This window comes from Oxyura jamaicensis, chromosome 2 (assembly GCF_011077185.1).
Source record: "Oxyura jamaicensis isolate SHBP4307 breed ruddy duck chromosome 2, BPBGC_Ojam_1.0, whole genome shotgun sequence".
Lineage (NCBI taxonomy): Eukaryota > Metazoa > Chordata > Aves > Anseriformes > Anatidae > Oxyura > Oxyura jamaicensis.
This window is the reverse complement of record NC_048894.1, coordinates 97,250,711-97,277,068: the sequence shown is the minus strand read 5'-3', so window position 1 is coordinate 97,277,068 and position 26,358 is coordinate 97,250,711. Positions and strand designations below refer to the sequence as shown.

The 26,358-nt window shown below is 41.0% G+C and overlaps 1 protein-coding gene across 2 annotated transcripts in view; it reads right to left on the bottom strand.

Annotated features, from left to right (window-relative positions):
• ZNF516 (zinc finger protein 516) overlaps positions 1-25,037 on the bottom strand; it is a 60,040-nt gene extending 35,003 nt beyond the window's left edge. For both annotated transcript variants that reach the window (XM_035317493.1, XM_035317494.1), the window contains exon 1: positions 23,007-25,037. In XM_035317493.1, coding sequence (XP_035173384.1) covers positions 23,007-24,912 — 1,906 coding nt within the window. In that variant the 5' untranslated portion in view covers positions 24,913-25,037. The remainder of the gene's footprint in view (positions 1-23,006) is intronic.
• Positions 25,038-26,358: the final 1,321 nt, after the last annotated feature.

The following is a 26,358-nucleotide window of genomic DNA, read 5'->3' as shown; positions in this document are numbered from 1 at the left end:
CAAACAAAAAAACTCTGTATTGTTTACCTTAAAATTCATCATTACTGCAATGTTGTACTCCTGTATTTACACTGCGCAGTGCCCTTAAAAATTGAGCTGATTTTTTTTATGCATATCCTATTTCAGTTTGAAATTGATCCCCTTCCTGTTATTGGTCACAAGCTTAACCTGTAGTGTTAAGAATATATAACTTTTTTTTAAAAAAAATAAAAATAAAAAAATGTTTCTGTGTCATCTAATTATCCAGGTTACTATCTGAGTCATCTTGTTACTAGGTAGAAGAGAGAAAAACAACAAAGCAATACTTTGTGTAATGACATTACTGAATCACAAGAAATTAATTATTTTCTGTGGAAAGCAGTGGTTTAAAAGTTGTAATATTGCCCTTATAAAAACAGTATTTTTAAAAATGCATATTGGAAACTTAAGACTCATTTTAAGGAGCTTTCATGAAATTGTTCTAACCTTCATTGCAACAATGAAAAGAAATGTAATGTATGAGCATAAACTCAGTTAAGGTTGCTTCCAAATTACAGACTGACATGCTTAATAATTCAAGGGGAGTTGTGAAGAGCATGTCTGTTTTTCTGCCAGTCTTCTCAACCCCAAATCCTTCCTGATTTTGTTTTCTGCATCCCTCATCCTCTATGCAAGAGACGGCTGCACCTTCCAATGGAGAGCCACCACTGAGTAAGTCTCACCTCTCTTTCAAACACCCTTGGAGGTTTTCCACTCCTCCAAACCTAGAAACATGCTATCAACAGCCTCTCCTGCTGTGAGTGCTTTGTGGAGAGTTGGGTGCCAACCCCCATCTTTTATCAAGCTCCTTCCCGCATCTAAGAGGATCTAAGAAATCCCTTATTTGGTGTGGTCTGTCCTCTAAGACATGGAGATTGGGGGGGGCCGGGGGGGGGGGGGGTGATAATGGGTCAATACAGTCTAAAGATAGATCAGCCTTCCCTAACAACTTAATAGCTTGTTACAGGGAGATGTAGCACTTAGTAAGGCAAACAACAACCCAGCTCCTGAGAGGTGCTGGCTCCCAGTTGCTGGGAGTGGCGCTCCCCAGCTTGGCCAAACAAACAAAAAAGAGAACCACAAATTGTGTGCATCATTTTACTATTCAGTGCTAAGCCAATCTTAGAGCTGATGACAATATCTGCATAGCCCAGATGCAAAACTCTCGTTTAGCAGGTGATGCTAGTCAGAGACGGAAAGGATAAATCATCTCTGCCTACTCAGTCACTGCGCTGGTACTCCAACAGGCTGGCCAGCAGTTTGCTGGAATCGGATGCCAGCTCCACCACATCTCCTCCTCATCCATTTAAAAGCTGTTGGTTGGTCTGACAGCTCTTGCTTGCCCTTTCCCTTGCTGAACTGTGGCACTGGCTCATCTGCTTGGCAGCCTGTCTTCACCCAGCCTTAACCTATGTGCCTACAGAGCACTGCCAAAGAGCCCTGACACCGCGCTACAGCCTCAGGATACATGGTTTGGAAGAATGCAAAAGCTCGACCTGCTTAATTAGCTAATTCCTCAGAAGGAGTTCATTCCAGGGAACATCTGCTCTTCCAGGGAACTAAGTTTTATTGGAAAGAGGCAAAACGGTGCCAAATCCACAGTATCCATAGTACTGACATTTTTACATAAAACTCGTGTGACAGGTACAATAAAGGCCTTTGTCTTAAAACAATCTTGTCGTAGCCCATCAGCACAAGACCCCAGAGAAGCCCCACCTCTCCTGTCAGAGGCTGCTAAATCAGCACCCTTGATGCATGCCATTTTCAGATTAGTAAAATCTGCAGGTTTATGTTTTTCAGGGAAAAAGTGATAAAGGATAGGTTATTGCAGGCGTATCTTAATTTATATATATATAGTTTAAGAAAAATGTTAGTATTGCTAGGACACTGCAGGGGTCGGATTCCAATCCATTTCCATATTAAATAAAATAAAAATAAAATAAAAATAATAATAATAAAAAAAAGGCCTGATAACAAATAACCAAAATTGCTATGTTGCTTCCCCTGTGAGCAAAACAAGCCAGGAATAGAAACATACGAGCCACTGCCCCAAGTGCTACAATAGTACTTGGAGGCGCATCAGACTGTGCTGAGCAGCCAAGCATCCCTGAAGCACTATACCTTGGATTACAAATTATAATTCAGAAATCTCCCAGTGACCCCATTATCAGCATAGCACAGAGAAGCAGACTGGAACGCGGTATAGGATGGCAATGACTATTCAGGGAGCTTTAATCAGAAGGAATTTAACTGAACAAACAGCCGTGGCTCCCAGAGAAGGGCTGAGTACTTTCAAAAAAAAAAAAAAAAAAAAAAAAAAAAAAACTGAAAGTAGTTGACCGTATGCTTTAGAACAATAAGATAGAATTATTACACTAAAACCCTTTAATTAATGCATGCAACAGAAGCTGTGATTTTAAAACCCTAATCTCCCTGTCATTTCAGTTTTTAAGAAATAGTAAGAAGCACCCATCTGCTCAAGCTGCCACAGGAGGCCCAAAGTTCTGTTCTCACACCAATTTTGCGCCGGATGTCTCAATAAATTTACTGCTTATTTACATCAGCCAAAATGGAGGAGAAAGCTGCTGATCTCATAAGTTTGCCCTCCTGCAAAAATGACTAAAATGCATTTTGCTGTTGCACACGCCACTTTTTCACCCCTAAGAGCAGGGGCTTGTCTCCCCCCTCCCCAAAAGAAAACCCATAGGGCATTTTGAAAATCCTGACAGATGTTTAATTACAGAGGCACTAGCAGGCATTATTTTGATAAGGTCAAACACAGAACAACTCTAGCTGACGACCAAATGGCTTAAGTGTCTGCTGTACTCCTAGCGAAGCAAAAACTTTGCTAATCCACATTTTGCTAATTCAAACACCTAATAATTCACATACAAGCAAAAAACGGCCTGTAGTGTAACACTTCTGAATAACCATTTAATAGCAGGAATCGTAGTGCTATCTCATGTTACTAGGGGACATATTACAAAATACACCAAAGAGGAGTAAGCACCGTGTTATGAAATATCAAACCAAACTCTTAGTCTCAAAATCTAAGAACAAAGTACCTTTTGTAATGCATTTTTTCCCCTGCACTTATTAATTCATGAAGTTCATTCATTTAAATAGGTCCTTTAGTCACTGATGTAAATGAACAGGGTTCCACAGTACGTCAGTGGGTTTTGTGGCAGGGACAGAATAGAGATGGCACTGCCTTCTCCACTGTTATTTCCAGTTGCTTCTTAGAAATTTCTCTTAGAAAATTCCCTGGAAGTTCTCACGCTAGGTTCCAATTCAAAAGCTTTCTTTTATTCAGAAAGCTAGAAAATCCTATTTTGAGTTATTAAAAAAAAAAAAAAAAAGACAAAATATAGACACCTGGACGTGTGACTAAAATTTCTTGGATTTGACTCTGAATGAGGCAGGACCTGCCCCTTCTTTGCTGAGTCAAATTCAGTAGCAACTAGCCTTTATACATTATTCACCTTCACAGCTGAAAGCGAGGCATAGGCGCTTTGCAGTGTTTTTGCATTGTGTACCAAGCATGCACAAACATGCAATATTTTACTAACAGATTTAAGCATGCCTCAAAGCACATTGTTCTGACAGCGCCTGGGTCTCCGTCATCACTCTCGTAACTATCAATGATTCTGGTTAATTTTACAATCGCAAGAGGTACAAGCCTCCATCTGGTTAGTCTACATATTACTGCGGAGCTGGAATCACACTGATCAACAAAATATGTTAGCCTGTAAGGCTCTGTTAAGGTGGACCGGTGAGTGGAGAACAGCCATACTTTGAATTGCACTGACGACCCACCACGACTACAGTGGCTTGCTGCGGAGAGGCGAGTGGCACTGCAGGACTCCCTGGGAGGGAAAGGCAGCTGGAGCAGGATTTAGGTGTGCTGGCTGAATTTCTCAGCCGCACATCACGTTTCATCTCCTGCATGTCTACAGTGTGCACAGCGAAACCCCACCCCATCTTTTTCCCTGGAAAAAAGGCAGAAGCTGAGGGAAGAGATTTCCTAGTTTAATGCCTATGACTGAAGCGACCTCGTAAGCACATGAGGCAGGGCTTCCAAATGCTTTTTGTTCCCTGCTTGTGCAAACGCCAAGGGCAACAGCACCCTCGCCCACAACAGGGCAGCGGCATAGCTGTTACTACAACACATGCCACCACCATCCTCGTTACCCGTCCCTCACAGAGAAGGATGTCTCACCAAGCAGGCAAGGATCAGACTGAGAGACCAGCCATAGTGTCACTGTGGGGTACCCCAAGTCCTAAGGGCACATCCATGCCAGGAGCCAAAGTCAGATACCACAGGACTATCAGTATGGATGGAGATACCCAGACAAGGCTGCCATTTGTGTTTTTACAGTCAAAACCTCCTCCCTCTACAGAAGACCAGGTTAAAGTGACACCTGACTGACAGTTGTATCTGCACCGGGGGTCATTGCCACCAGCCACGGGGTATCGACTCTGTAAAACCTAACAGACCATGCTGCTGGCAGGGCCTGCAAGGCAGGTCGCACCAAGGCCTCCTGTGAAAGAGGTGTTTCCTACTCATTCTCCAGCTGGGGTTTACTTTTGGCTCTTGCCATGGTCTGGGACTTTCCCCCACTCACTTCTCTCTTCCTGTACAGGCCCCATTGTTGATTCCTCCCAAGTCTGGCTGAATTTTACTCCTATCTTCTGAACACGCCCTTTAAGTGAACTCCCGGTGAACATATTCAAATGCAGTAATAAGTGTGTATCTGTACCTACAGCACATTCTCAAACCAATTAGCAAACACCCAAGTTGCTGTTTGTAAGCACTGTACTCTATACGCAAAAGAAATGCAAAACTGAGCATTTTCTAATCCTCAACTTCAGAAAACACTTTTCCAGTAGGACACAGAGTAAACAGATGTAAATACACTTAAAACTTCATCTTATTCTGCAGTGTTATATTTGCATCTAAGGCTCTTCACAGCACAACCCATGTAATGTGTGATTATAGAGTGAAAGTCCCTTATGCATACAGGTAGGAAGCAAAATCGCTCAACCCTCTGTCTCAGTCCATTTTTTGCATTCATCTACCACAGAAACAGGCCATGAGCAAAAGGGGAAAAAATAAAAAATAAAAAAAATATCTCTCTACTTTTGTTGAAGACAACCCCCCATAGATAACTCCTTGGCTGACACCATCAGCCATAGTAGAGGATCTCCCAACCATGTTTTATTTCATTTACCTAATATCATTCTAAGTATGTAAAACAAGAATCCTGTTATGATCCTGCTGAAGTCACTGGTGAAAGAACTGCTAATCTCAAAGGAAGAACTGGTCTGAAGAGTATGAATAGATAAGTAAATTCAGAGCCTCTCTCAGCTCTGGACAGCTGCAGTTTTTAAAAACCCAATGGCTCCATAGCATAAGCAATGAAAACCAGGTTATAAAACTCAGAAAAAGGAATTAATAAAAATGACCAGGGCTCACCCGTAGCCTGTCAATCACTGTATCATTTACAGTTCATACAACAGTAAAAAGGCATGGATGTTGTCAGTGCTGTACATTGGCTACTCTGAGATCTATCATGAATAATTGATAGAGGTTATCCATTTGAGTCCCAGCCTATTATTCAAAACTCTAAAACTGCCGTTCACCAACAGCAAAGAGCACTCCAGATGAAGGATGGAGGGGTACTATGGGGAACTATTTTCAACGATGCAAGCGGTGATGAGGTAATGAAGATTATCTGAAAACAAAAGCTGGATTTTTCTGAGACCCAACGCACTACCCTATGATACAGGGAACAGTGTTCCATGTCTACCTACTTTGCACAGATGACTGTTAAGAAGAAAATACACCAACTAAATCTGAACTTGAGGCTTCAGTCTTAAATCTCTTAAAAGCTTGGTTGTTGGAGTTGAAGTCTGAGAAGTGCATTTGACTCACATTCCCTTACATATTTTTGCATTGAGCCCCTAGTGTGTGTCTTCCTGATAAAGTGACTTTGACCCACAATCAAAGAATAAAGAGCCTTACCATTACAGGGCAATGTTTTGATGATACCTTTTAAATAAGTAATAAATAGGAAGAGCTATATTTACAAACTAAAAGGGATGCCCAAGGAACTAAAACGTGCAAAATGACATACACTGTATGAAACCTGACATAGCTGTTATCCAAGTAACTTACTCCACTGATGGCATTAATTCCAATGTAGGCAAATGGCAGCACACCTTTGAAACTAGGAGCAAGGTTAATATGTCAAATAGGAATCTGTTAACCACTAACATACCTATTAACTTGCAAAATATGATAATTTACAGTTCACTGTGACTGCACTGAAGAATCACCATCTTGGACTCTTGATACATACTACAGGGTACAAAACAGCTAATATTTTCATCTCAAATTTAAGAAGGTCAAGCTCACTGAGCCTTCTTTGTTTGCTTTATAATGTCAGAATAATCCTTTACTACAATGACCGCCTGAGACATTGAATGGGAGTGTCTAAAAACAGCAGCTCTGTTTAATTATTACAGCAGCAGCTAATCAGCTGTTTGAACAAGTCATAATGTAGTTACATCCTTTGACGAGCAACACCTGGAACACCTTCCTTATCTTCATACATCCCAGAACACAGTAGAAATGCAACATTTTTTCCCATTAAATATGAAAGGCAGGTAGTAGAAAGAAAGATTCCTCCACAAATTCAGGGACATCAGAGCCTGCTCTTAATTCCCTTTGCTGAAACACAAGGCCCTGTCTAGACACCAGCCTTAAGGCTCTCTCTTTGCATATACGGAAGGGTAGAGTATATTGAAAGTGCAAGGATTGTCAAAAAACCTGTTTGGGCTTTAGCAAATTAGTATTATGTATTGTGTAGACAGCAAAATTTCCAGGTTTATGTCCAACAGAAGGAAGAAAAAAAAAAAAAAAAAAAAAAAAAAAAAAAAACCATACTCCAGTCCTTTCAAAGAACTCAGCCTTTCCATACCAATAGCCATCCTTCCAATTCAGCCTATTAGGAAGTCAGGCCTGAAGAAGGCTTTGTTCAAGCCTCCATTTTTTTTTGTAGCAGGAGACAGATTCTGTTTATTTTGACTGAGTTTTGGAACCTCCATAATTTGGTCTTTTGGATTTCCAAACTCTCTAACACTGGTATCATACTTGACATCTTACAACCATCCACTCATCATTCTCATCAGCTCTGTGGTGCCACTTTTTGACCAGAAACAAATTAACATTTTGCCTTAATGAAACAACAGCTCCTCTTTTCTTACATTTCACCTATATAGCAAAACACAATCCCACTCCCATTTCACTTTAGAATATTTTTCTCATGCCAAGCTCTGGTGTGTAGTGGTCAGGCCCCCATGACTGCCAACACCTTCAACGTGGACAGTCAGTGGTTACTTTTGATGAAGCAAGCCCTCATTACTCCACTCCTGAGGCTTACGGGTACAGACAGTGAGGAAAGAGGGTGACACGGGTCTGAAACTGAAGAGACCAAGCAGTTTTCATCAAGAAATCTGCAGTTGAATTGTCTGAGTGGGTGGTATGGTGGAAGGGTGGTGAGAGAGGAGACAGAGGGGGAAACAGATTTGATTACACACAAAGAATGTATCGCTAACATAACTCTGCAGCTTCCACATCATTCCTTAGCTAGCTCCAAGGTCAAAAGACCAGTACAATATTTGATGTGGATAGACAAACAGCAACATTTAGTAAATCAATTATGAGGATTAGCTTTGCCTTACATCTGAGCAAAACACAAGATCTAAAGCCCAAATGAACTTCATAATGTAAGAAAAAGCTAATTGCACTTTAAAGAAACCCTGATAAAATTACTACACAATCAGAAGGCAGTCATTTATTAATACATAATGATAGTGTATTTTTGTTCTTTTTAGTTAAGCTTAGATCTGAAACATGAGCCTTATATGGAAAGAAGCTTTGATGACAGTCATTTATTTGGGAAAGCTTTTCCAGCCTTTTTGTTTCACACAAATGATTTAAATGTTTAAAGCATTTAAAGAATTTCATATCTAAGTATTAATAAAGAGATGTTGTCTTTTCCATCTTTTATGTTTTTATTAAGCTTTTAATAAAAATGCAGCTGCTGACTTATGAGCAACTCAAAACTTATATACAAGCAGGCAGCCATTTCCACAATCTGCCAAGTAGCACATTTCCATAAATAACAAAGAATACAGGGTCATGATATCAGCTGTTCAGAAATTTTTACAAAGTCACAATGCCTCTAATTTTGCAGTAACCATTTGCTGGATTGTTTTATTTATGGCTTGAAATTGAATTTAGAAATGCATTTACTAAGATATCACTGAACTTTAAATGTTCCCAATTTAACAGCTTTCTCTCCACTGCCTACTTACTACATTTCCACATGCCTTTGTCCACAGTGAGTACAGAGGATGGTAACAGGCCACAAGCTTGGTGGGCACTGGTTCGCAAGTGTCCAGATCTGCTTTCATGCATTTGTATGTACACACTGCATCCACATTGGGTACCTGGCTCTTCAGACACACAACATTAATTAATTGCATGGTACATCACCTTTAGATAACTAGACACAGCTGTATGTTTGAAAATAGTAACACACAGTGGGAAATCCTGCTGGAAGATTTTGTTCATAAACAATTTCATGGTTCTCAGATATACCATTATCTACTCCTTACATCTCTGTTTTGATCACCATTAGAAGTTTTGTTTTTACTTTTTCCCTTGGGGACATTGCCAAGCATTCCACTTAAAAACAATTTAGTGGCATTGTCACTCTGCTTCTAATAGAAAAAAAATTAGAGATAATTCTGTGAAATGCAAACTATTTCCTTTAAAAGAACCAAGGAAAAAGAAAAAACAAATAGTATTTTTAACTGACACGGCTGATGGACAGTAAGGGGTTATTAAAATTTTCTTTTAAATAGCATGTGAAATAATGCAATTCAATCTTCATTTTCTCTGGCAACAAATCCCACTCCCTGCCCACAAAGCTGATAATTTTTCCATGAGGAGACAGGAAGCTGCCCAAGCATTAAAAAAATGAATAAATAATAATAAAAAAGTATCTGGTCAATTTGTCTTCTTCCATATATATAAAAGTGTCAAAATCCATTCTAAGCTAACATAGCTTGTAAATCTCTTACCTCATGATTCAGGTGACTAGAAAAATTCCATGTTACATTTGTTCATAATTACGAGACTATTCTTGTTATTTCCTATCTGAAAATACAAACAAGTCAGTTCTCAGACACCTTGTAAAAATTTTGTTGCATTGGAGGGCAATGTTTTAGTTTCAAGTTCAGCATAATCAGGTGATTTCTCTCTTGATGGCTTCTGGAGTACAGATACAGAAGTGCTGTGATAATACACATAACTCCAGAAAACAGAGAAGAGATCTGCCCTTTAATTTTGATTCACAATCTACTTTTTTTTTTTTTTCCTTTTTTCCTTCCTTTTTTATTATTATTTTTTTAAACTGCTACTAACACTAACTGTATTTCTGGCCTTCTGCATCAAGTGAACTCCAAGCTACTGGATGATTTCCTAAGTGGGATTACCTGTGTTTCTTCAGTCCCTACTAGCCACTTTCAGTTGCACCTGTGACAATTTAACTGAGCTGGCTATCAGTGATGAGCAACCAAATGTGAGGAAATAGCAGATAGATTTAAGTTGTCTCAGAAGTAAAGCATGTGGAGAAAACATAACTTTGGGATGGGGTTAATTTTTCATATGAAATTCGTAAGAACTTCTAATTCCTGAAAAAGAACAGAAAATCTAAGCTATCCTAAAAACTTCCTCCTTTTGTTGAAAGAGTGTTGTTTTTCAATTCAACTTTTGCTGAGGTACAGTCACAATGCATAATATATTTAACTCCTGAGTAAGGAAATAATGGGAAAATGGTTTCCCTTCCATTCTCAGGAGAAGCCTTTTGGGGGTAGGGGGAGTGGGGGAGTCAGAACAGCACCACAGCTTAAAGTAAAGAGAGGCGTAATTAAGCTTTTATACAACATCTGTATGACATTTGCACATGCACTCACTTCCAGTGAAGAGACAGACTTCAAAACTAATGGAGAACATCCCAACTCCCCGCATGCAGGATGAATTCCGTAGCCTTCCCAGCTCCGCTTTCAGGATTGTAAAATAGGAGGATCAGCAAAAAAGCCTAATTTGTCTTAAATGGCTTTCACTGTTGTTTTTGGCCAGGTAGTGTTACAAAGTACTTAAACAGGTCTATCATACTGGTCCATGTACTACGAGACTTACGTACGTCGAGACTACTGGAAAACAATTGCTACAGAATAAGCCTCATCATCCTCTGCTTGTTCTACACAGTAATTGGTTCCAGGGTCAACACTGCCATGCTGCGACAAAAGACTATAGCTTAAGGGTAAGGAATAAACAGCAGTAGTTATGGAAGTTCTGGTACTACATAACTGTCACTGAAATTAAAGGAAAAACAGAAAATAAAATATTCTGTATTAGCAAAATTGATTATGAATCCAGCATTCAACCTTAGCTGTCCACAGACTAATGTCACTGAAGGAAATAAATGCTGCTAAAAACAAAACAAAACAAAACTGAAGTATCTGAAACAAGCAAGTAACACTGCTGATACATTATGATTTTGAAGCTGGTTTGACAAACACAGTACTTGCCATCAGTGCTAACTTATTTGTGTGAAAATACAGGCAAATAAAGGTATTTGGAATTACAGTATCACTTGTAAAATAACCATTATTAGGGGTAAGGCATCTTTGTTCAAAGGACCACATGGGATTGCTCGACTGAATCTAAACATCTGGGGCAAGTTATGTATCTGGCTTTAGTGCCTTTGAAATGACATGCTACATTTAAGCCAAGAGGTCTAGCCACATCACTTTTAACAGTCATGTTTTCAAAGTCCATTACTTTATCATTTTTAATCTTCCCACTCAATGACACTTTCAATTAAAAAAATGCTTATTCTATTTCCCCACACACCAGGAAAATGAAACAGATGGAGAACTGCAAATGTCTTCTTTCAAAGTGTTTTCCCAAACCTAGCGATTACCACACGACACTCAAGCACTCAGATGAAAAGGTACAAAATAATACAGGCACCCTTACGATTCACAACGTGAAACACTGAGTTATAGAACATATCAAAATGCAATCCTTCATTTATACATTTCACTGTTACCACTTTTCTTTTACTTTCTGCTGCTCTCGACCTAAGAGAAGCTTTTATCTGTTTTTCTTTCACCTGTTTTACCTCCTCACCCTGTCTTGAGCACTGGGATTGCTCCTGCAGGGTTGTGGCAGCTGCTCTGCTAAACCTCCCGTGCTAAACCTCCCACCCAACACAGCCAGGATTATGCTTGTCCGCAGCCTTCCCTGCTACTCCACTTTCTCTGTGTGCACTCAATAATTTCCTTCCTTTAAACAACCCTAATTTTTTACCTGCCAACAGTGTCTTCACAGCCTAATTCCTCCCAGTGTGCCAACCTCTCCAGCACGTGCTGGTCCAGGGCCGGGCTGTCCTTGTGGCCCTCCTTCCATCAGCAAGTTAATGCCGTGACACCACTTACGCAAACATAAAACACTTACCTTACCTTACCTCCAGCTTACTTCCTTATGCCATTGATTCACTTTTTTTTTTTTTTTAAATGCTCTACTTAAGGCTCACATTTGCTGCAATTCCTCTGCAAACCTACAGCTAATGGCTGACAAGAGCAACTGAAATGGTTAATGTGGGATTTTCTGTAAGAGAGTGAAAAGCAAATGCTCTGCTGTGCCCATGACCACTCCATCAGGCTCAGCCAGGTGCTTCCCACGAGGTCTCCTACATTCCTCAGTTTTACTGTCCAGCCTAAATTCAAACCCACCTCTTTGATGCAAACTCTTTTGCTCCTTTTGAGAAACCCCAAAGCACTTCTCACGTGGTCCACAACTGTGTGCCCTCCACAGCTAGCTGGATCGAGGGAAATGCTCCCAAACAGGTCCTACCTACACTGTCACAACAGCAAGCAGTGTTCTGCCATAAAGCTGCATCCCTCCAGGTGCTGCCAGGACACCCGGCTCCTTGCGACTCCCACTGAAGCCTAACATACGCAGGCAGCGCTGCGGAGATAAGGTGGGAAATAGCACTCCTGTCTTGCTCATGCTTCAAACTGTCAACAAAAGAAATTTAGATTGGTTATCTTACAGTGTGTATGTTGTGTGGTACTTCTGATACTGTAAATCAGACCAAATATATTCACATTAGAAAACAAATTCCCAGATAGGACAATTATTGCAGACGACCGCATTTGGGGCTTGTACTTTTGCATACCCTCTGTTACCTGCCACTACCGTGATCCCTGGAGGACAACTGTTTGAAAATATTAATGAGCTCCCAGAATAAGCTGTTTATAATACTTGGATGCATCCCTACCAGCAACACACCAGCCTTTTCCCACATACATATTAGTCTATAGATGTTATACACAAAAGACATTTCCTGAATTTTTGCTTTGCCTTTCTCAGACCGTTTTCAGCCTGATAGAGTTTTTAATTACATTACATTTTGGAGCCATTGCAGACTTCACCTCCCTAGGTATCATAGCTCCTTCCTTTTGGCTTCTGCAGGTCTCAAAAGAAAGTTGCAAAACTGGACTTTGAGTAAATACTCTACAAAGAGTACCTCCCATGATGCATTGGTTAAGTGAATTAAGTATTTCAACTTACTGAATATACCCTAAGAGATTTTAATTCTTGCTCTAATACAACCAACCAAGAAAGGTCAGTCTAGCAGAAAATTTTACTGCACGTAAAAATTTCATTATGCATTAATAACATCTAATTTCTGAGTGTTAATATTAGGCACTTGCACGCTGATAACATCAGAGATAAATAAACTAACAACTCAATTTGCAAAATAAAGTGATTATGTTTGAATTATAACTAATATGCCATGTCTGTGTGTATAAATTAATGCAAACAAAAACCAACACCCCATATTTCCCACACGAATAACAGTACTCAGGCTCCCTTGTCAAACGTATTTAGCACGACTGTAGCAAATACGTGATTCTCACTGACGTGCACCCATTTTGTTGTCCCAGAGTGATCCAAGTAAAAATTAACTTTTTCCTGTGACAACTTTACTCACTGTTCCGTGTTTAACAACTTTTTCTAAGGCTGCTCCAGGCTTCAGATGTACTTAAGGTTAAGTCATTTCTGGGAACCTGGTGTGCGTGTGGATACAGTCATGTATAAGGACAAGAAACTTCTGCAAAGTATTAGAAGGGGGTTAGAATTAATGTGTTCCATGTGCAATGTAAGCTGTACTTCCTGAATGCTCTTTTAAGGAAAGAGAAAGATCTCCTTGCTTCATTATCTAGTAAAAAAAGGCTTCACTACCTACTGAGTATAAGCTAAGTCACAGAAAATGGAACATACCTTTGTCCGCTGATGCTACACACTTGACAAAACATGTAAAAGGCCAAGCCAAAATGCAGCATCTGCTCCATGCACCTTGGGGTACAGAGAGGATGGGAAGAGATGACGCCATTTACACCCCCCTATGATCCTGATTCTTATGATACATCGCACTCTTTCACCATCATGACATTTGCTCACAACTGCTATTGTTAAAACACACATAAATGTTCCAAGGAGGGGAAAAAAAGTTATGTTTAGACTCGAGGTTCATGTTTCTGAAAGAACCTGTGTATTTTCCTTGTGGCTGTGTTTTTTCCCCCAAAATATTTAGTTTTTGCTGACAGCAGCTTGCCTCAAATGCTATTTAAGCAGTAAGACATCACAAGACATATGCTATTCTGAGATAACACACACCTCTAAAGTACTGTTAGGTGTAGCTGATGCCTTCAACTGCCTGATGAATTTGTTATCTCAAAGAAACACAAGGTTTGGGAGTGTCTTGTATTACAGATTAAATCCAAATTTAGTATTAAAGTTTGTGGGTTTAATTTTATTTTATTTTTTAAGTGTTCTTCTATCCCTTTAGAAAAAAAAGGGAGATCTTCTCTGGAGTAACCACCCCTAACTTACGGCTCCTAACAAAACTAAAATACAGCTGTGATATGACAACCAAATCATTTTAATGGCTGTTTGTTTTTCTGTTACTTGAAGTAACAGAGATAAGGAAGTAATATTTGAAGTTTGAGGCAACCAACCTGGGGAACAAATTTCTAAAAAGTAGGAGGGCAAATCTTCCCCAACACGCCCTGTAAAGAATATATGATCCTGGCAAAGAAGAGCATCTCATGCTCTACATCAATGATGAGTAAGCAGCCATACCCAAGTTGCAATAACCATCAACTGAGTAAGTACTTTTCTCTCACATGAACATTTTCTCAGTAGAGATTTTGCACTTTAAATGGATGAAGTGTTGGAGTTTTGTTGTTAGCATCGCTAAACCAGAACTTAATCCATTAACAGAGTATCCATGAAAGACAATTAAGAGACTTGCTCCTCCCCTATGTCTTATCCCCTATGTGTAAAGTTTGCATGCTAGAGTAGATTTCAGAATATGTAATTTGCACTAGCATTGATTACCGAAAAGAAACATTTCCCTATTTTTCCTCTAACCTCAAGCCATTAGGTGCCAACTGGTTCAACAAAGCAGATAATAATGACTCCGACCTGACTGCTCGGATGCTGAAAATCAGGGCAGTAGTTATTAGTTCTGCTGGATCGGTGCCAAAGTGTTCTGCAATGTGCCAGTTCAAACCATGCTGTATACAAAGAAGAAAAATTCTCCATGAAAATAAGTTCTCTACACTTTGACAAATCCATTCTAAGCACTGAAAATAATGTCTAGAAACAGGTCACAAAATATGTCACAGTGGTAGTCACAGACCAAGTGTAAGAAGAATCCTAAAGTCTCATACAAAGACTAGTTCCTACTCACTGAAAATAATCAGGATAATTACAAATTGAAAGACTTCCTCCACAGTCTCCATGAAATTCACTATATGCTTTTCCTCTCTCACCAAATTCATGTTTGCCACTGATAAATCTTACAGGCAATCAAGAACAAAATGAAAATAATAATAATAATAAAATAATAATAATAAAGTTATTGATGCGCTCTCTCTCTCTCTCTCTCTCAAGGGTCCCCTTGACTGCAGCTAAGTTGCTCTTCACTTTTACCAGTATGACTGATGCCACGGCCAGGTCCATTCAGGTTCATCCAGTGACTGAATGAGACTGCTGGTGTAAAACAAACAAATCCACCCTATTCACAGAGGCACACTGATAGCATCCACTGCCAAACCTAGTATCTTATGGAAGAAAACCTGACTCTCAGCTTAAGACGGATCAAGAGCAAACTGTGAACCATAACGTGAAGAGCAGCAAAAAGATCTAACATCAAAGCTATCTACACAAATCCCCTGTTAGAGACCATTTACAGATCACCAGAATCCCACTCAATACAGCCCCGGTGCTACCAAAATATTTGGAAATTGGATTAAAACCATTACCATTGTAATTTGCATCATTCAAATCTTGTTTTACTAGCAGGGGGAGAGGAGTCCTGCTCACTAATCAGAAACCACTAAAAAATAAAAGCACTATACAAAATGGTTTTATGACTATAAATGTCACAGAGTAATATTTCATGTGCTATAGCTTGATGTAGTAGAAACAATCCAATACTAAGAACTACCAGAATTGCTACACTGGCTTTTAAAGGGCAGCAAGGTTAGGGTAGGCATAAAGGATTCTGAGGAAGCTGCATAACTTACTGAGCAGCTGCATTCAAAAGTAGAAGTCTTATTTGCAGATGTTCATAGTACTTGCTGAAGAAGGGCTAAAAGCCTGCTATGAAAACTGGACCCACTGTGCAGATGAATTAAACATAAAGGGAGATATTTCTGAATGCACAAACTAAAGCCAACGTTGCTCATAGCTTTCCACACCCCTGATTTTTTTTTTTAAAAAAATTATTATTATTATTTTTATACATGCTAGCAATGGATGTTGGAATGGATGTTGGCAGTTCAGAAAGGATTCAGCAGACACCAGCAGTCCTTAAAGCAGCTGTTGTGACACTTCCGAAAGCTACTGTAGAAGTATGAATAACTAATCTTGCTTTGGGCATCTTACACAAGCTTCAGGGCAAAGTATATCCTACTATCACCTACCTTTAAGAAACCACACTCACCTCCTTGCTTCATGACAGATAAAGGCTGGGTATACTTATCTCCCTCTTAGCATCTTGGTACAAATTTGTTTCCAAGTTGAGCCACGTTTTGGTTGCTCATATCACATACCCACAGCTAGGGTAAACTGCCTAAACAATATGCTGGTCTAATTGTGTCAGTTGTTACAATGTATGGCAGCCTGCACAAAAGGAACACTAACAAACTAAAGACAGTGGAAGTATCCTTGACATGCTGCATCAAAATACCACACACAATATTCTTCAGGACTTATCCAACAAGACCCCCACTGAAACATTTGAAAAGAACAAAAACAGTCCAACAGCTGGATTAGTAAATTCAAAATGTGGCAAAAGAAATTCACCCTCAGCAACAGCAACATTTCTGGCAGGAGATGTGGTGCATTTACTGAGGGATCGTCTCAAGCTCAGCCAGCAAGCCTCAGTTCTGACTTGAACTGACTGTGTTATCTGTTCCCAATCACCCTGCCCCGCTGCACGAGGAACTTCAATTAGTGTTCAGCACTTGTGCTGGCCACCCACATTACATCAGACTGAGTAAAACAGGACCTAGTTACAAGGAACACAGTGGAAATTACCCAAGATGCCTACAGGGCAATCGTTAAATGTTCTTTAGTTAGTAATGATGTCAGGGTAATACATAGCATTAAAGGGTGCAGACTGCATTATCCCAAGGCACTTCTGCCCTGTTCCAATCAATCACTTTTTGCATGAGCTTCTTGGGAGCACACTTCCCTCCATGAGCCTAAAATAATGGGATAAACAACTTCACATTTATGAAGTACCTATGCCAAGGAAGGTTTTTAACCACATCTCTAGATGTCCTATGGCTCTTCTCTCTTTCTCTCTCCATGACACATACTTCAGTGATTCTGGCTGTCTGAAATGTTCTGGCCATCCTTTTCCTTGAGATGATCAGCATAATTTCTATTTTATTCTCTTCCCTCAGTTCTTCTTCCAATTCACATTGTCCCCCAGTTAAAGATGACAAATGAAAGCTATTGCTGATGGCAGCACCACAGAAGATATTCACACACAGATTTCCACTGCGGTCCCAAGGAATGTACTAGAGTCCAAAGGGAGAAAGGAAAGGCAATAAAGTGCTGCTGTGGAGATACACACAGGCCCGTACTGATCAAAAATCATGCTTAAACCTGCAGTGCTTTGCAAAGAGATTTCAGATCATAAGATCCACCATACCACATGTGCCTTTCTTACATGCATCAGAACTGCCTACCTGCGTTACAGCAAGGTAGATACAAAAAAGTTTCTGAATGGTATTATTAGGCACTGTGAAACTATGTAGGTGATGATTTAGCCCTGATCCACCCAATTTGTTCTAAGGAACAGCCTGAACTTTGCTAAATCCCACACCATACCCAATGAATCTTACTTCTGCAAGCACAGGGTGCTTGCCTCTGCCTGACTTCCCCGATGATCTGAATCATCAACCTGCTGTACTTGAAAGTCCCAGCATTAACAACCCAAACAATTAGTTTGGGTTGGAAAGTTGAGGAAGTTTTAGATTACAACAACCACTCCCTGGCAATGCCAAAATTAACTGGGCACAGTGCATAATCACAGCGAAATTTTACCTTCATGGTATGGATCTAATAGAAGCCACTGACGCTGTTCTGTCATGAAACTGTTTAATTTCTAGGGCAGTAGTTACCAGTTGTCCACCACAGGGACACTCTCCAATTTGTTGTACATTTATTCTGCAGAATAGATTTGCTAAATAACTTCAGCATACTTAAGACTGTACACACAGAATATCTTCATTTGGAGTAAAATGTCATAACAGGACTGCCTTCGGTGGCATGAAACTGATTTAGAGTAAGCGGGAGTCTGGTATGAGAAGTATCTGAAGTGTAATTATTTGATTAAGATATATAGCAAAAGCATTTGACTTTTCAATAGTAGAGAGGATTTCCCTTGTATACAGAAGATTCTTTTTTCATATATGCAGAATAAATCAAAAGCCTTGCAAGATTATGCACTGTCTTTTGTTTTCTACATGGAAATCCTCCTGCAGTCACCTACCTGAGCCCTGGTGCCATAAGCTTCTCCAGCTTCAGCCCAGGATGCCCAACACCTTGGCACTGCTTTGTAAGGTTCATACCCCAATGCTGTCCCACATTCCTCCCAGTCTTGCCTCCTCTTTCAAACCTCCACCAAAGCACAGCTCCCTTCAGCATGGTCGCCCCACTCAAAAGCTGACCTGCTCTTCTCTGCCTCTTTTCAACCTCTTTTCTCTCCTTGCTGCACCTCACTCCCATCCCTCATCTCACCCTTCCATTGAGCTCATCTTCTCCTGAGCAAGTCCCACCAAACCACTGGCAATTTCTGATGCAAGAAAAATGTGGCTACATGCTGGGTTTTTGTTTTTGTTTTGGTATTCTGTGCTTTCCAGCCATTTACGTCCATCTTGTCTTTTCAGACTAGGAACTCCTTGAACCTGTAACTGTATTTGTACATTTGTACAGGGCTTCGCACAATGGCTTTTCTTTGCAATCAGTCCCTTCTTGCGTTAGCCAGCGTAATAAAAACAGCATGTGTTGAGAAAGAATGAATCAGTTTCTCCTTAAAGCATTTCAAAAATCTGGAGGAGTCTGACAGCAGAGGGGAAAAAAAAAAAAAAAAAAAAGGAAAGAAGAGGCAGATAGAAAACAAAATGGAGGTGATTTCCACTGAAAGCAGCATCCAGTCTAAGGTGTAACCTTAGACTCCTTTCACTTGCTTCCCTCCTTGGTAAGCTCAGACTAGAACAAGCAGCATTCTGCTCCTTTATTGCTATATAACATTCCTGTTTTTGGTAGTGATTTTCTTCTCCTCCTAGATTAATTAAAAAAAAAATATAAAATCCTGCCCAATTATTAAATGGTGCTTTAATGCAAAAAGAAGTAGCTTTATGATATTCTCTTCCTTTCCCAAGATCTAGACGTCAGTATCAAGGACCTGCTCTGTTACTTTTTGTTTGCTGAGCACCAAATGGTATTTGAGTTGTTTTCACTTCTTTTCTTTATCTCCCCACCTGTAAAAGGCAAAATTATACTTCCTTCTTCATTTCAGGACTGAAATAGTTTATAGTGCCTAGTGTATGAAACTCTAACACCCCAATTGCTAAATGCACCATGACAATGTAGGTTACCATGTTAAGCCTTAAAAATATTAACCACAGAATGCACAAATATGTACATGCACACAGGCTGAACTATTTATTTAGCACAACAAGTAATACATTTTAGGTGAGAAAATGTTACATATATATATATATATATATATATTTCTCCTTCCACTTCTATCGATGTACAATCTCCCTCAGCCATAACCATGGGATTCTTCTAACTAAAAAAATCAAAATCATAAAAGAGCCCTCAAACTGGGAAATGCTAAGCAACAACTTGCAGGTGGCTCAAAATTTTCAGATTCATCTGAGTGGAAATTCAGGTACAGTTTGCTAGTGGCCTGAATGCCAAATAAAAATGAAGACTCATCTGGGCCAGGGAGACCTCAAAAATATTCAGTCTGCTCTTTACAGACAGTCTGTGCTCTGGGGCACCATGTGGCTGTCATACGAAGCACATTTACATCATGCATATGACAACTTTGTATGGCAAGTATCACACACTACTCCACCTATGTGACACATGAAAATGATTACTTTTCTACCCCCCTTCCAATAAGACAGAAAGCAGTTTGTAACCAGCCAGCTTCCCCCTGGCAACTGATAAGCTGGGTCTGCAAACACTGCTCTCATGCCTGAGAAATCATTATGTTACTCTACATACACAGCAGAGACAAATTACTGATGTGTTAAGAGTAAAGAAGTGGCTGCCCTAGAGGCTCTCGATCCCATTTCACATGCAAGGTGCATTTCTTGCTTTTCTCCCAGTAAGCCCTATCACTGTTCCCCAGCTCTAGTCACCCTGAGCCTCAACATCTGCTGGCCATAAGAGACTACGGAGGTACTTAGCCAGCTGCTAATACACTGGGCAAGCCACCTACCACCCCACATGTCAAGAGGGTTACTTAGATTATTAGGAGTTAAATGCACAAAGACGTACATTCAGCTGGAACAAGATCAGAACATTCAATACCTGGTAGTATTGAGCCCCTTTTGTAGCCTTGCATAACAAAGCAAAACGTCAAATGTGGGGGGGAGTGGGGGATATGAAAGTAAAAAAGATATACATGTATTATTTAAAATAATCTTACGAGTAACACAAGATTTTCCTGACCACAGTCTGAGCAAAAATAATACCATAGCAGGCATGTCAGGAAGAGGAACTGAGAGCACGGTTTGCCCACCTCTGCTGTGGGTGGCTGCTGTCTGGAGCACTGGAGCTCTGCTCTCACCAGAAAAGGTTCACCAGCAAGAATAACTAAAATGAGCCACAGCAGAGGAGAGCAAACCACAGCACTTCTAGGACAAAACAGACTTGAAGGCCACATCAGAACGTCTGATTTTAACGGGAGCGTACACAAGGGTGGAATTTGGCCTATATTCTGTAGACCTTGTTTCTGTTAGTACGGGATGAAAAGAACGCCTCTCGAGTTAAAACAGAAATTTGCGTAAGAGTAAAACTAATCCTACAGCTTGCTGGACAGAAGGGCAACGGTGCCCTTGGAAACTATGTAAGAGCAGTCTCTGTAAACGTGATACCCGAAAGAGAAAACTGAGAAACTTAAGTCTTGAATCTTGACCTACTGCAAACAAACAAAAAAACCACCGCCTTTCTTTTTAATTAAAAAGTCTTCGTCACTTTCTAAATATAAAATGCTGCAGCCACCCTCACCTAATCAATGCAAACATCCCTTTTCCAAGTTGCTCCTTTATTTAGGCCTATCAGTTTGCTGCTTCTTTAATGTTCAGCAAAATAGGTAAGAACCCATTTGGCACCCAAAGAAACAAGTTTCCTGATGTTGGCTAGAGACAGTAGTTAATCCAGTCACCTTAATTCCTGTGAGAGAAATTGCTGTGCAACTTAAACTCTCACCTTTCACTCATGAGACAAAGGCGGAACTTGAACTGAGGTAAGAACTGGGACAGAGAAAGAGATGAGACAGGTCCTCTTGTTAAAAATAAAGCGCTGAATAGGGAAAGCATAGAAGAACAACCTTACTGTTTGAATATCATGTGAAAAGTGTTCCAGTGTTTTCAGCCTGTCTCCAGAGAGATGGTTTTCTATCACAGCGGTTTCCATAAGGGCACTGGTACATTACACTGGTAAAACGTGGCAGCACCATTTAACCCCAGACGAAGCTGCAGCTTTGTAACTACGTTGTGTGTCAACTGCATGGAGGTGTTTCAGGCATCAACTGAAGGATTATCACACAAAGCAAGTACACTCCCATAAACAACTATTTTAAAGGACCCAAATCCAACAAACAGTAGATGAAAAGGCATATTTTGAAATTTTTTAATGTGTAAGTAATCACAGTGAAAATATTTCTCAACTTGTCAGTAGGACTTTTTGGTGTTGTGCAATGGAGAAAAAAAGCATTAACAAAGAAAGGGGAGTGGAGATGATTTCCTAGTTTAATTTAAATTTCTGTTCTACTGTGCATCCAATTCATCCATGGAAGACTTGATCCAAGTTGTAGCCAAATCAAGTTTAGGACCCTTCTTTTAAGTTTTAAGGACAAACAAGTGGGTTTCATCCCCTCCCATCCTCCCAGTTTCAGTCCTTTGGCTCTCTCTTCCCTCTAAGCTTGCACTTTGCAAGCCACATTGCCAAGCAGCACCGGCCCCAACTACAGCTGTTGTACAACCCTGAAAATTTTATGAAAGAAGCTTAATGACACACAATATACCCAAGACTGCTTTACTACTTTATGAAAAATGTGTAGTTAATACATGATCCTGGCAAACGTTGCTTTACAGTTGCAGGGTCTGTAGCCACTGGAGAAGTCACATTATATAAAATCCACCCAAAAAACATAGCTAAGTATATCCACCCTCTTCAACAATGGTGCAGATTACTTCATCAGAGATGAAAATGAGTTAAATTCTACAGATAACGTTATTCTTCAGAAAAAAATAAGGAACAAAAACAGGAGGAATATATTAATGCTTACCAAGCAAAACAAAGAAACAAAAAACCACAAAAGGCTGGTAAAGGAAAGAATGGTTAATCTCACATATCTAAGAGTGTGCTATAAAACAAATAATGGTGAACAACAAAAATCAGAAGAAGAAAAAAGAAATGATGCAAAAGTGTTTGATAGTGTTCTTTCAAATATTTACTTTGCTGCTATTTGGAGAATAATTTGTTCCATTTAATAGCGTTGGGCTCAAAGGACCGCTTTAACCCAGAGAGATTAATTACAGCCCTTGGAGTTATAAACACAAGTTTGGGAAGCAAAGCAGAAGGGAGAGGAGAGAAACGACTCTCATGCTGGCGATTAACGAGTTTATGCACTTTGGAGCAACACCATGCAAGCTGCACCCTTACCACACCTGCACGCTAAAGGCAAGATAAGGTGCTGGGTGTCCATATATTGGGGCAAAATAGCTCCTTAGATGTGCAGGGAGGACACCCCGTCCCTAAGGTATCGGCAGAGGTGACTGTTGCTACAGGTAACTAAGATACTTCTCAGGAGTCCTTTGTTGAACCAAGTTTACCTGTACCTTCTGAACATGTCCTCAGATCTCATTTTTATTACTTACACCAGCAACAACGAAATCATCACACTGAGACAAGGAGCGATGCACCTCCTGCCCACTCCTTTTGCTCACTGTATGGGGACAGGGACCACAGGTCCCAGCAGCCCTGAGAGAACAGGGCCAGCCAGCAGCCATCTTACCTAATGAGGGGTCAGCTGCTCCCTCCTCCGAGCTCTCCTCGGCCCCTTCCTCCCCCAAGCCAGAGGTGGCAGAGTCCTCTGGGGCAGATGCAGAGCCAGGAGTGCTGGGCCCGCTGACGGAGCCTGAGTCCCCTTCCTCACTGCTGGAACCATAGCGGTCAGGCTGGGCGGCCGTCCCACCCTCGCGACAGCTCCTCCGTTCCTTGCGGTGCACCCGGGAGTGCAGCACCATTTGGTGGTAGGTGCGGAAGACCTTGCCGCACTCGAAGCACTCGGTGGACTTGTTCTGGGTGGCCCGCCTGCCCTGCCGCGAGGAGGGACGGTAGTCCAGGTCGCCGTGGGCGAGCGGGCAGCTCTCCCCTGTCGGGGCACTGCTCATCTTCTCCGGGCGCCCACTGGGGCAGCTCTTCTTCTTGGGGTTGCTGGAGGAGCTGGGCAACTCCTGCTCCCGCTTGCGCTTCTCCTGGTTGACGAGGATGTACTCCCTCTTATCCTTGTCGTAAGTCACGTCCGCGTCCGCCAGGGCCTCATCCCACCCCACATACTTCACATACTCGGAGGGCTCTGCTACTTTTCCTTTGGTGGCCAGCTGCCAAGCTTGGTAGCTACTGACTGGATCCAGCTCGGCTACTCTTTTTCCAGTCTGTCCCCTTGTAACTCTATCCAGCCCTACAGATGGCCTTAGATTGAGACACTGCAAGAAAAACTGCTTTGTTACTGAGGGGCTCAGGCTCCCGTCAATTAAGCCCTCAGCTTTATCCCCGGCACTGCTCCGCTGAGCCCGGTAGTGAACAGCATTATGCGCTTTTAGGCTTTCCATGTTTGTAAACAGATTTCCACACTTGGTGCAGACTTCGTACAAAGACAGGCCCGTCACAATCGTTTCTTCCTGTATCACGTCATTGATAGTGGCTATGAGCTCCAGCTCATTTTTCAGTTTGTTTTTGTTCCCAGTCTTCGGGCCGTGCGACTTCATGTGGTTTTTGAGAAACCAGGGCTCTTTGAATCTTCTGCCACAAATGTGGCAGCCGTGATCAAACGAGCCCCTGTGCTTTTTCATGTGAGCTTTCAGGAACCAGGTCTGACTGAAGGCCTGGCCGCAAACTTCGCAAGGAAACTCGCCGGCGCTCAGCTCGCTCTTGCAGTTCTCAGTGTAGGCCTCCCCATTCGGGACCTGAGCAGTTATATGGTCCTTCTCTACATGGTTTAACAATGTCTCCTCCCTCAGGGTCATGTAGTTACACAACCTGCACTTGAAAGGTTTGTGGACCTGGTGCAGGTGCTGCTCCAGGTCCTTCTTCCTTTCGAATTTGCTTTTGCAGAAGGTGCATGGATAAGCGGTGAGCTTGCCATCCTCCTCGGTGGGCGCCGCCTCCGCAACTTCCTTCTTGCTGCTTCTCAACAAGATCTTGCTGCTGTCTACCTGAGCAGTGCCATTCAAGATCTTGTTGCAGGCAGATGTACTTTTGGTGGGACTGGTGCAGCCGCCAAGACCCTCCGAAACACCCATCTCACCCAGCTGTGCCTCTCCCATCTCCACCTCATGTCCCTGACTTAAAGTGCCTGTCCTGTGACTACGGATGTGGATCTTCAGGTTGCCCTTTTGGGAAGCTCTGTGATCACAGTAAGGACATTTGTAGGGCTTCTCACCTGTGTGCTTTCTCATGTGCTGCGATAAGGAGCTCTGAAAAGGGAAACTTTTACCGCAGATGCAGCAGCTGTGGCACATGGTCTTGTCAGCATCCATGTCGTTCTTGCTCAGCTTGCCTGGGCTGGAGGATCTCCGTAACTCCATTTCTGCCTCTCTGCCACGATCCATCTGTATTAATGCAGCATTGGGTGAGAGGGGCAGGAGGACAGAAACATGTCCGGCAGCAGAGGAGGGCTGGACCGCGTTTTCAATCATACGGTTCTGCAGGGAGATGTTTTATAGCTTCATCCTCAGGGTGACATTTCTCCTTGCAGCTGCTCAAGAGAGTCCAAAGCACCGATTTATCTCTGTGTGTTCTGTAAGTGGATTGGATAGATCACCTGAAACAAGAATAAAATCATGTAAACATACAAAAATCATGTAAGTAGGCTCTTTAAATATATTTAAACCTATTAATATTTTGACTTCAACAGTTTCTGTCACTCACACCAACATTGAGAAACATACTATACTAAAATTTATTTCACCAAAAAGTCGCAGCTTCTCTTTTCACTGATATTCTAGACTTCAATGGCAAGTATTCAAAGGATCATTAATAAACAAAATCCAAAAAGGAGCAACCGTGAAAAAAGAATTCATTTCATACACTTACATCACATCGTCTTAAAGAAACATGAACTTTAAAAATATTTTTGTTTTAAAACCAAGCAAAAGCAACTAAAAATACACCTTACATGAGGAAAACATTTCTTGAGGGGGTTATTACACTTTAAATCTGTGGCTTTACCATCATGTGTAATTTCATGTAAAATACTTACTTGCCAAAGATAAAAGGCTTTGCTAGAGACTTTAGCAAATATCATATTCCTGCTGGCAACTGCATTACTTTGCGTCTCAGACAGTTCTGCTCTGCTTGATGTGGCATGCACAGAGCAGGCGCAGAGACTGCATACGCTCACTACTTTGATTAAAGAGAAAACAAGAATGAAGAGTCTGACAAAACATTCTGTATAACTAGAAGTTATCTCCTGATGGACAACAAGGAAGAAAACTCCAAGCGCAATATTCAATCTCCATCTTAAAGTAAACTGATAATGTGCTTAGGTATCAACTCATCTTAAAAGCGGGTGATTTATGTCAGCAAGACATACAGGAAACCACAAGAATACCCACCTCAATGAAGAAGAATCTTAACCATAAACAAACAAAGTGAGAAGCAACTGTGATTAACAAACCAGATTAATAAAAGTTTAAAAGTATTTGTATCTTGCCACAATAAATTACAGGGGTCATCATCTATGCCTCAGCAATGCAAGATACAACGCACCAGCAATTCTCCACCTTGCACATGCCAAAAATCAATGGTTAGATTTTAATAGATGGCTTCTTTTCCAATTACCACAACTGTAAAACAGAAATCTCCCCCCTTTCCTATGCTCATTAAGTACTACAAACAGCACACAACTAGATCAAACAATACTGCATTCTCTAATAAACAGAACTGAGCTATTACTGCCTTTAGAAAACATCGTAAGATTTAGCTAAAAATACGCAGAACCATAACAAGACTGTATATTCACACATCCATCACTCGATATCTATGACTCAAAAAATAAAGAGCTGCAGATCTGAAGTTGCAAATACTGAAGTTTCTCATTGTATTCACCTGTGTCTCTCCAATATGTAAATGAGTAAGTAGAG